At 43.7% G+C, this 10728-nt stretch overlaps 4 protein-coding genes across 4 annotated transcripts; 3 read left to right on the forward strand and 1 right to left on the reverse strand.

Moving 5' to 3' along the window:
- Positions 1 to 943: 943 nt before the first annotated feature.
- Positions 944 to 1534, forward strand: LOC128515753 (histone H1-like). Its single transcript, XM_053489906.1, has one exon. The coding sequence runs from the start codon at positions 944 to 946 to the stop codon at positions 1532 to 1534; it is 591 nt and encodes a 196-aa protein (XP_053345881.1).
- A 671-nt stretch (positions 1535 to 2205) lies between these two features.
- Positions 2206 to 2813, forward strand: LOC128515759 (histone H2A-like). The gene has a single exon (XM_053489913.1). It carries the CDS (start codon positions 2283 to 2285, stop codon positions 2667 to 2669), a length of 387 nt encoding a protein of 128 aa, XP_053345888.1. The 5' UTR covers positions 2206 to 2282; the 3' UTR covers positions 2670 to 2813.
- Positions 2814 to 3189: 376 nt separating this feature from the next.
- LOC128515754 (histone H3) lies at positions 3190 to 3662 on the forward strand. Its single transcript, XM_053489908.1, has one exon. It carries the CDS (start codon positions 3190 to 3192, stop codon positions 3598 to 3600), a length of 411 nt encoding a protein of 136 aa, XP_053345883.1. The 3' UTR covers positions 3601 to 3662.
- Positions 3663 to 4256: 594 nt separating this feature from the next.
- LOC128515765 (histone H2B-like) lies at positions 4257 to 4662 on the reverse strand. Its single transcript, XM_053489919.1, has one exon. The coding sequence runs from the start codon at positions 4660 to 4662 to the stop codon at positions 4288 to 4290; it is 375 nt and encodes a 124-aa protein (XP_053345894.1). The 3' UTR covers positions 4257 to 4287.
- Between the last annotated feature and the right edge of the window lie 6066 nt (positions 4663 to 10728).

Below are 10728 nucleotides of genomic sequence, written 5' to 3' on the forward strand. Positions count from 1 at the left end.
CAAAATACTCCCCAGACTTTATTGAAGAGTTTACAGAGCTGCTATCTATTATTTCCTTTTTTACTTTTTGCTATAACAGGGGACTTTAATAGTTATATTGATAACGCAGAAATGAATATTACAAGAGAAATGATAAGTGTTTTAAACACCGATTTAGCATATGCACAGGCCCACTTATAATCATGGACAAACTTAAGATTTACTCATCAGTGAGGGTCTAAACATCTAGGTTTCATATTGTGATTGTAGTCAAGCTTACCATGTCCACAGGAAATTCAAAATATGCGATAAACAGCATACAGTCAACTGCAATACTAAATCACTGTGCTAACTGAAGGTCCACTATGTGATCATAGGATGGAATAGGGAGGGACATTTCTTAGATGGGTGCCAACAAACAACGCAAACACATGTGCGTTTGTGCTTTACACAGGCCAAAACCAACTCCGTTTCAAATCCTACACATAACGCTCGGACAATGCTTATATATCAAGCTCACTGACAGGGTTTGCTTTCAGTTCGAACCAGAGTACCTACAACGGTGCGACCTGTTTTTGTCCGGTTTTTCACCTGATACATACGAAATGCGCAGTCCGCCGGCTCGAGCTCCCGGCGCGCTGCGCACTTTTATTGATACTGCGCGAGAATGCGTGTGTCTAGCTTGCCGTGCCGGGCCTTAAAAGAAAGGGGAAAGGCGTTTCTCACTAATCATGTGATTTAACGATGGAAATTTGCTATCAGGACTCGGATATTCGCGGAGAAATGTCCGGAGAAAACACACTTGCTACCGTGTGACTGATACGCAGTCATTCAGCGTCTGCTGGGTTGAGTCTACACCGTTCTCATGTGTGTTTTAAGACCAGCCCCTGACCGAGGGGAGGGAGATAGCAGTGTTTTACAGCGCGCTTGGTCTCATATTCACGTAAAATTAGCTTCCTGAGAGATGGCAGAAGTTGCTCCCGCGCCCGCCGCCGCGCCGGCTACAGCGCCCAAAAAGAAAGCAGCTTTGCGGCCAAAGAAGGCCGGCCCTAGCGTCGGCGAGTTGATCGTCAAAGCGGTTTCCTCGAACAAGGAGAGGAATGGCATGTCTCTCGCCGCCCTGAAGAAAGCTCTGGCTGCCGGTGGATACGATGTGGAGAAGAGCAACTCTCGCATTAAGCTTGCCGTTAAGAAACTGGTGGAAAAGGAGGTCTTGTTTCAGACCAAAGGCACAGGCGCGTCTGGCTCTTTCAAGCTGAACAAGAAGCAGACCGAAGCCAAGAAAACCGCGCCTAAAACGAAGAAGGCGGTCACCAAGAAACCCGCTGTGGCGAAGAAGCCCAAAAAGGTAGCAGCCAAGAAGCCCGCCGCCGCCGCCAAGAAGTCTCCTAAGAAGGTAAAGAAACCTGCCGCAAAGAAAGCCACCAAGAGCCCCAAAAAGGCAAAGAAGCCGGCGACTCCTAAAAAGGCTGCCAAAAGCCCCAAGAAAGCAAAGGCCGCTAAGCCCAAGACTGCCAAGCCCAAAGCGAAAAAGGCAGCTCCTAAAAAGAAGTAAAAATGTTTTAAAAAATCTTTCATGATTTTTCTCCTCAACGGCTCTTTTAAGAGCCACCCACATTGTCGTTTAAGGAGCAAAAATATTCAAACTACAATTACAAAAACTTGAGCTTGTAAGATTCATTAGAATCTTGCATTATTAAGTACGCGGTTATTTTATTTAACCATGCAAAGTAATCTTGCGTGCATGTAAACTAAAAATATAAAACGTCTTTAATAATGTGATGTTTTCCATAAGGTTTTTTTGTCATTTTTATATTGCCTTTTTGGGAGCAATTACTGTTCCATTCTAAATCAAATCTCACAAGTTTAACAATCTTCCATTTTCAATTACATAGCAAAGTTATTTGGTTATGCACTTCAATATATTCATATGCAGATTTAATTGAAATGCGTGTATATATAATGAAAACATAAGTCTCTAATATACCTAAAAATGTGCTGACTTAAGGTAAGTTAATTTATGATCTGTTTCACGACCGTTTCAGCAGAAATTTTACTTTATTCAAATATATCTATTTTTATAATATATTTCTTTGTACGTATTACTATTATGACTATTTCTGTTATCTTTAATGGTTGGGGAGTTGGCGAGAAGTCAGAATTCGACGGCGTGTTTGTGATTGGTTGGTTTGCCATAATGATTGTAGCCAATGAAGACAAGGCATTTTAGCCTATATTATATGGAGCTCGGGAAAGAGCGCTTGTATTTCACGATTGTTTTGAGCGAGTTGACGTACTAAATCATGTCTGGAAGAGGTAAGACCGGCGGAAAGGCTCGTGCTAAGGCCAAGACTCGCTCATCCAGAGCTGGGCTGCAGTTTCCCGTGGGCCGTGTCCATAGGCTTCTCCGTAAAGGGAACTACGCTGAGCGCGTTGGTGCCGGTGCTCCTGTCTACTTGGCTGCCGTGCTGGAGTATCTCACTGCTGAGATATTGGAGCTGGCTGGTAATGCCGCTCGCGATAACAAGAAGACTCGTATCATTCCACGACACCTCCAGCTCGCCGTGCGTAACGATGAGGAGTTGAACAAATTGCTTGGCGGAGTGACCATCGCTCAGGGTGGTGTGCTGCCTAACATCCAGGCTGTCCTTCTGCCCAAGAAGACCGAGAAGCCGGCCAAGACCAAGTAACTTCCCTCGACTGCTGCATTTCCTAGTACCCAAAGGCTCTTTTAAGAGCCACCCATCTTTGCTTTAAAAGCGCGTTTTTCTATTTGATCTCTAACGTTTTGGTTATAAGCACAGACACACCCCTATGACTTTATATAATTATTTTTGTTTAATGGATAAGTAAACAGATCGTAATTAAAATAGCGCAAGTTGGGTATACTCTTGATAAAACGAGGTTGTCGCAACGGTTTAAAAAGGACGAGAGAACGTGTAATATAATGCGATATTTTGAAATTGTAAACGTGTATGTGTAAAAACCAATACCATGTAAATAACAGTGACAAAGGATTACATTTCAATAAAGTTTAATAAAACCGCAACGATAAGGACTTTTTGGTAGAACGCGAAGTGACGTAACTCATTGAAACCAATGACAGGCGACGCTTTTAGGACGCCCAATCAGCGCAGCCGAGCGTTGAGCTGTAAATAGGCCGCCTTCTTTGGTGTTTCTCATTCTGTTTTCTTTGAAGTACAGTGAGTGATGGCAAGAACCAAGCAGACCGCGCGTAAATCCACCGGTGGTAAGGCGCCTAGGAAGCAACTTGCCACTAAAGCTGCCCGCAAAAGCGCGCCGGCTACAGGCGGTGTAAAGAAGCCTCACCGTTACAGGCCCGGTACTGTGGCTCTGAGGGAGATTCGTCGTTACCAGAAGTCTACCGAGCTGCTCATCCGTAAGCTGCCGTTCCAGCGCCTGGTGAGAGAAATCGCTCAGGATTTCAAGACTGATTTGCGCTTTCAGAGCTCGGCTGTAATGGCTCTGCAGGAGGCGAGCGAGGCTTATCTGGTCGGCCTGTTTGAAGATACCAATCTGTGTGCTATCCACGCCAAGAGGGTGACCATCATGCCCAAGGACATTCAGCTGGCCCGCCGTATTCGCGGAGAGCGCGCTTAAACTACAACCCCGTATAATCTACACAAAGGCTCTTTTAAGAGCCACCTCACTGTTTCAGAAAAATCAGCACGTTTTCATATTTTTCTACTTATTAAATGGATGAGTTTGTACATATTTTTTATAGCGTGTTGCTGCAGTGAAATGCTATCCTAACTGAATAAAAAGAGTAATGGTGAAAATTATGTGCGCAAGAGGAGAAAACGTTTGTGTATATCCACATTTAGTGGTCTAATGTGACCCATAGAAGTAAAAAAAAAAAATTTCTTAAAAATATACATGAAAATTAAAAATTTAGCATGCAAATATATATATATATATATAAATTCACTGTGCTAGTATATGCATGATTTAAATGTCTGGCCTCAATTGAGTTTGTGCAGAATGGCTCAATGTCCACCTTCATCATTTGTAATGTGGTATGTGTGTTTTTGACCAGGAATACCAAGTGTAAACTACCAGTTTTCATGAAAAAAAAAAAAAAAAAACATTTATTTTGTGTTCAAATGCCACGTATAAACTACTTTATTGAACCTCATGAAATTATTTTAGAGAGGAAACATGTAAATTGGTCAGCCTTAACCAGAACACAAGAATAGAATGGTACGATTCAGAAAATCGCTCTTTGACGGAAAACATGGGTGGCTCTTAAAAGAGCCGTTGGGTTGATAAATGCGGCAGTAACGCGCTTTACTTAGAGCTGGTGTATTTGGTCACAGCTTTAGTGCCCTCAGACACGGCGTGCTTGGCCAACTCCCCAGGAAGCAACAGCCGCACCGCGGTCTGGATCTCTCTGGAAGTGATGGTGGAGCGTTTGTTATAGTGAGCCAGACGCGAAGACTCACCGGCAATGCGCTCGAAAATGTCGTTAACGAATGAATTCATGATTCCCATAGCTTTGGACGAAATGCCTGTGTCCGGGTGAACCTGCTTCAAAACTTTGTACACGTAGATAGCATAACTCTCTTTCCTGGACTTTCTGCGCTTCTTGCCTCCTTTCCCGGCCGCCTTGGTCACGGCTTTCTTCGAGCCCTTCTTGGGTGCGGTCTTGGCTGGTTCAGGCATCGTACTGGTTTTCCTCGAGAAAACAATAAATAGCTTCCTCTCGCGGGCCGCTATGTACAGGCTACATTGTAATTAAGCGCAAGCCAAGAACGTATTTTGATTGGTCGATATTTCAAACTCCTCTTCCGTGGGACCGCCTTCTATTTCGCTTCTGCTACGCTTTGTGTCTCTTCCCGTCGGTTTAGAATTACATTTACATTGGGGGGTTGGGAAGTGGAAACTCCTCATTATTTATTTATTTTATTTATTTTATTAAAAAAAATTATATTTACAATAATTACATCCAGAAAATAAGTATGTTTAACTATTAGGAAATATCAAGTAAATATAATTCGTAAATAAACATTATCATTTGTCATCTTTTAAATACATCCGGATGCTTTTAAAACTATTTCCTACATATGTCTATAAGCTAAACACTCGAAAACCAAGCCTTTTGATTAACAATTTATACAGATTTACTTTAAAACGTATACCTATAATGCACAAACATCTACTGTAGTTATCTCCTCTGCTCTATAGCTCCTATATAAATATTATTGTGCAGCTTTTAAACTGCGTGTTTTGAGGACTGCTTTTTAAAGCTTAGATGTTTCTCAAACACAGAAATGAAAGCTCTTTTGCTGGATATGTGGGTGGATCTTAAAAGAGCCGCTGTGGTCGCGTCGTTAACTGTTGAAGTGTTTAACCACCGAAGCCGTACAGAGTGGCGTTTCAGAGCGTACACCACATCCATGGCCATGACAGTCTTTCTCTTAGCATGTTCGGTGTAGGTGACAGTGTCGCAGATAGCGTTCTCCAGAAAAACTTTAAGCACAAAGTCTCCTCGTAGATCAGGCCTGAAATATGTTTTACTCCGCCACGACATGCCAGACAGCAAATAGCTGGCTTAGTGATGCCCTGGATGTTATCGCAAAGAACCTTACGGTGACGCTTAGCGCCTTCTTTTCCGAGCCCTTTACTATGGAGGCAGATTGGTCTCATAAATAATTCACACAAAAGACACGATGTTCACGTGCGTAACCCAATTCACGAGAGTAAAACCCATGTCACATGCATGAAAAAATATATATATTCAAAGAGAAACACATTCACATGCATAAAAAATATACATATTCATAATATACAATTCACATATGTACAACTGTGTAAAAATGTGAATGTTTAAAATTTCCGAGTGCATCATGGGCTGTGCATGTGAAAATTGATTTCTGTGTGTGAATATCACTGGATTTGTGTGGGTGTATTTTCTGAGACTTTCCTGACTCCAACATGCCAGCAAAGTCTCAAAAATACGTCACTCGTACTCTTTAGCCAATCAGATGCGACCTCACCATTCAACCAATCACAGCCCTCCAGGAGCGCTCAAGTAGCTCAGCTTTGCACACCTTTTGCGCACTTTGTCTGACTCCAACCAAAACAGGGTGCATGGCTAAGTTATTACTTTATTTCATAATGTTTAATAAATGAACTTCTAATCCATTTTGCGGTTCTGTTGATCCCGCTTGAGATTATTTTAATGGCAGAGATTTTGGTTTCGGTCCCAAAACCTAATCCGCCTAGATCTCTGTTCTTAAATAACAATGCTCGTTTAGTGACTTCTCTGGCCCTGTCCCAGGTGCAGTTGCAGCATAATTTGTTAAGTTTTTTAATCCAATTATCTGGTGGTGGAAAGATACATGTTTAAAACATTATTTTAGATAATATGAAGGTTTTGATAATATTAATTTGCACTTTGTAACTTAAGTTTTGCACTTTTCATTTGTCTAATTCTTCTTTAATTACTAATTTTCTTTTTTTAGCCCAATTATGTTCAACACATCCCTCGTTTCAATGTAAACACCCAAAACCTTTAAGTTTTAAGTCTCTGGAATTTAGACTTTAGATTTCTTTGTATGATTTCCGACCCATACACATTCAGTTTTCATACTTATGGTCTTGAAACTATTTCGTATGATTTAAAATGCTCAAATATTATTACTAGGTCATGTTTTGATTTTATAAACACTGTAATGTCGTCTGCATAAGCCGATATTATAATCCTGTTTTCCCCTAATTTTACTCCTTTAAGTCTCTTGTCATTTTGAATTTTATGTATTAATGGACTTATTGGCAGTACATAAAGGGCTGCACTCAGAGGACATCCTTGTTTAAGTACAAATCCACAAATCACAGTTAAATGGTTAAAACCAAGTTGCCACTGTTGGGCCCTTGAGCAAGGCCCTTAACCCTCAACTGCTCAGATGTGTAATGAGATAAAAATGTAAGTCGCTTTGGATAAGAGTGTCTGCTAAATGCCTAAATGTAAAAGAAAAAAGCTGAAGAAGCTGAGTGTTACAGAAAATTGTCGGTATGAAAGTGTTAATTTCCAGCACCACTGTTTTCACTGCTGTGAGTCTCACTGGAAAATGGCTCAAGACCTAATAGAATATTGTTATGGGTTATAAAAAAATTACATTCTTTTAATAAATCAATAGTACATGGCATGAGAAAAGAAGTGGGGAGTGTATTAATGTACTTTACTTCAACTGTACACATAATTAAAGCACCACAATTAAAAAAAACAGCATAATGTTTAAGCAATAAAAATAGTAAGAAAAGACTCCAAGGTTCTCACACCTTGGAGTCCAGGTAGTTATTGAAGGCTCAGGTAGACTCGTAAATTCCAGGCCTGAACTATTGAGCAACTGCAGCCAAGTCAAGAATCTAATAATTTATTGAACTTTATTAGTCATTTTTTAGACTGGATGCATCACAAGTTGGTTGGACAAAACAGTGTAAGAGAACACATATTTTTAATTATAATATGAAAATATTGTGGCGTGGGCGGGGCGGCGGCTGACGACCAGCATGCCTTGCGGGGATGTCGGTGTGTTCACCATATTGGGGAAAGGTGTTTTGGTTAGTGGCTTCGGCCCTGTTGTGTGTGAGGGGGGTGTGACGTGTGAAATGTGCTCCAGTTCAAGATGTAGGCTCCTGAGTGAAGGTGCTGCTCTTGCCTTACATGCTGAGTGCTTAATAAAGTACTCCCAGCCATTGCATTGGGTAGCAAATAAGCTCACTCGTCTCTCCAGCATTCTTTCCGGTGTAAAAACGCTACATTGGTGTCAGAAGTGGGATGGAGAATAACGGGTTCGAGCGCACAACGGAGGACCTTCTGAAAATCCAAGCAGGCCGCCGAGTAGCGGAGCGACTACTTGCGCAGAAGAAGCGCTTTCCTGGCGGAGCTAGCGCGAGCACACCACGTCAACCAACGCGGAGCGGGAAGCAGAAAATCCCGGCGCTGGATCTCGGGGCGGAGGCTGGCGCTGCGCAAGCGCCGGAGCAAGATACAGCTCCGTGCGCCGTTAGCTGGCAAAGCGACCTGCCGCTGCGCGAGGCCAAGCGCGCTGAGCCCATATCGGCGGAACATCGCGGCGGAAGAGCCGAACGATACCTAGCCGGGGACAGGGCTACCCGTCACGGCTAGGCAACGAGCAGCTCTCTGACGTTTCGCGGCGAGGCGACGGCGCGGGTGACCGTAAGGAGGCGCTGCGCGAGGTCGAGCGCGCTGAGCCCATTATGGCGGCACATCACGGCGAAAGAGCCGAGCAACCGCCCGCAGCTCAGTGTCGCTCGGTAGGTGAACCCCGTCGCGGCTAGGCCTCGACACCGCTTCCGAGATTCCGCGACGACGCCAAGGCCAGGGACCGTCGGGCTACCGCTGCAACGTTCTCAGGCCTGAGGGACAGCCGGACTACCGCTGCAACGTTCTCAGGCCTGAGGGACAGCGTAGACCAGCAGCCGCTAAACTAGCGCCGGGTGGACGATTGGGGAGCCCCGCGGGGCTTTACCTCGACTGTGTGCCGGACGGCGTCTTACTGCGGGCGCTCGTGGACACCGGCTCCACTGTTTCCCACGGGTTGTGGAACTGTAAACCGCTCATCGCCAGGCAGAAGGGCCCCACTCAGCGCTCGCGGGCACCGCTACAAGACTTTTGGGTGGGGGCACCTATGGGGCGAAGGGGCGTGGACACTCACAGCCAGCTCGGCTCTCCGATGTCCACCCGGCGCTAGTTTAGCAGGGTGCGGTTGGCAGGGCGGGCACGAGTTTTGCCCCACCGGGACCGTCTTGCGCCTCACCAGCCGCACGCCGGGGAGACATCGAACTCTGTGGAGACCGGACCGCCTCAGGACTACGTTCGCGTTCATCCCTCACCTGCCAAAGGACGCCGGCGTTCCCACCGCCAGCGCCGACCGCCTCCACGCCTCCAATACAAAGTCCGTCATGGTGACCAGGGACGGTCACAGCTCGGGTGGGGGCAGTGTGGCGTGGGCGGGGCGGCGGCTGACGACCAGCATGCCTTGGGGGGGATGTCGGTGTGTTTACCATATTGGGGAAAGGTGTTTTGGTTAGTGGCTTCGGCCCTGTTGTGTGTGAGGGGGGTGTGACGTGTGAAATGTGCTCCAGTTCAAGCTGACGCTGAATTGGATGTAGGCTCCTGAGTGAAGGTGCTGCTCATGCCTTACATGCTGAGTGCCTAATAAAGTACTCCCAGCCATTGCATTGGGCAGCAAATAAGCTCACTCGTCTCTCCAGCATTCTTTCCGGCGTAAAAACGCTACAATATGCTAGAATGATATTAAGCCCAAGCTTGCTGTTTCTGCTGGAAGTCTGGATGGAAGTGACAGATTAAACACTGCACACAAATCGTTTCATAAAACGATGATTCAAATATTTTAAACAACAATTAATTTAGGTAGTAGTGTTTACTTTTCAACAGAATGTGAATGTGTATGAATTAAAATGGTCAGATAGTCCCTGATGAGCAAGCCTAGGGCGACAGTGGCAAGGAAAAACTCCCTGAGATGGCAATAGGAAGAAACCTTGAGAGGAACTGGGACTCAACAGAGAACCCATTCTTATTTGGGTGATACAGGATAGCAGGGATTGATCTTAAAGATTTAAGGAGAGGTTTAATATCGGCCTGTAATTGGACAGGTGACAGGGGTCGAGGTCAGACTTCTTAATTATTGTTTTAATAACGGCCTTCCCGGCCATTTTCCAGAGCACAAATGGTGTGACCTTCAATCTATTTGCTGAGCTCCCAGATCATATCAATCTCTAATGCCTGTGTGTCTCCCTTTACAAAGCACCACCGCATTTTATTCAGGAGGATAAAGGTATTATGTTCTTTTTCTATAAAATGCTTTCGGCCTGTTCCTTATACTGATCACTTTCACACTGCTCTTAAGCCAAAAGGCATGGATTATTTTTCTGCAACAACAATTCCTGCAATATATTAACACGTATAACATACATGACCTGGGTAGCACACGTAACAGAATTAGATAACTTTAAAAAGCTTGTTTTTTCTGTCTATAAGTAAATTTCAATCCATTTAGCAATTCTAGGCATTTTATATTTAACCTGTTGTGACTGTTTTTCTTGAACAACTTAATGTAAAACAAAGAATATGTTGCTGTCACATATGTGTCCCATAGGGCTTCCCTAAATAAAAGGTGTACTTAATGAAGTGGTTAGTAAGTTTATGTGCATTATAGATCTATCATGTTTAAATTAGTCCTTTTTCTTTTTATTGTATAAACATTTAAATTCAGTTGAAGCGGACTGAAAGGCATGAATTAATATTTTTAGTTCCTGTACACACAACTTTATTATTATTTTTTATTTTTTTGTAAGGTTGAGATTTGCATAGAATTGCAATTTTCTTTTTTTCCTTTTGTCAGTTTACACCTCATTGCTTCGTCCAGGACACACAAAATATACATCCTGACATTCAGTAAGGAGGGTGTGTCTTTTACAATCTGGGGGTTTCACACAGAGGGCTAACAAAAAATGGGGTATGCAAGCAGGACTTTCGCCACTAACGCATTTTTACTCAGCAATAAAATACAGAAGAGTAAGGATTCCATACCAGTGGTCATATTAGAAAATAAACCCAGAATAGAAAACTTTTAACTTTTTTAAACCTTTACTGGGCATACATATGTTTTTACAGTTATATTTGACATCAATAGAGCCCCCAATGCATTACCCTCCATTCCTGTTGAGACTGACCCTGAC

This window comes from Clarias gariepinus, chromosome 28 (assembly GCF_024256425.1).
Source record: "Clarias gariepinus isolate MV-2021 ecotype Netherlands chromosome 28, CGAR_prim_01v2, whole genome shotgun sequence".
NCBI lineage: Eukaryota > Metazoa > Chordata > Actinopteri > Siluriformes > Clariidae > Clarias > Clarias gariepinus.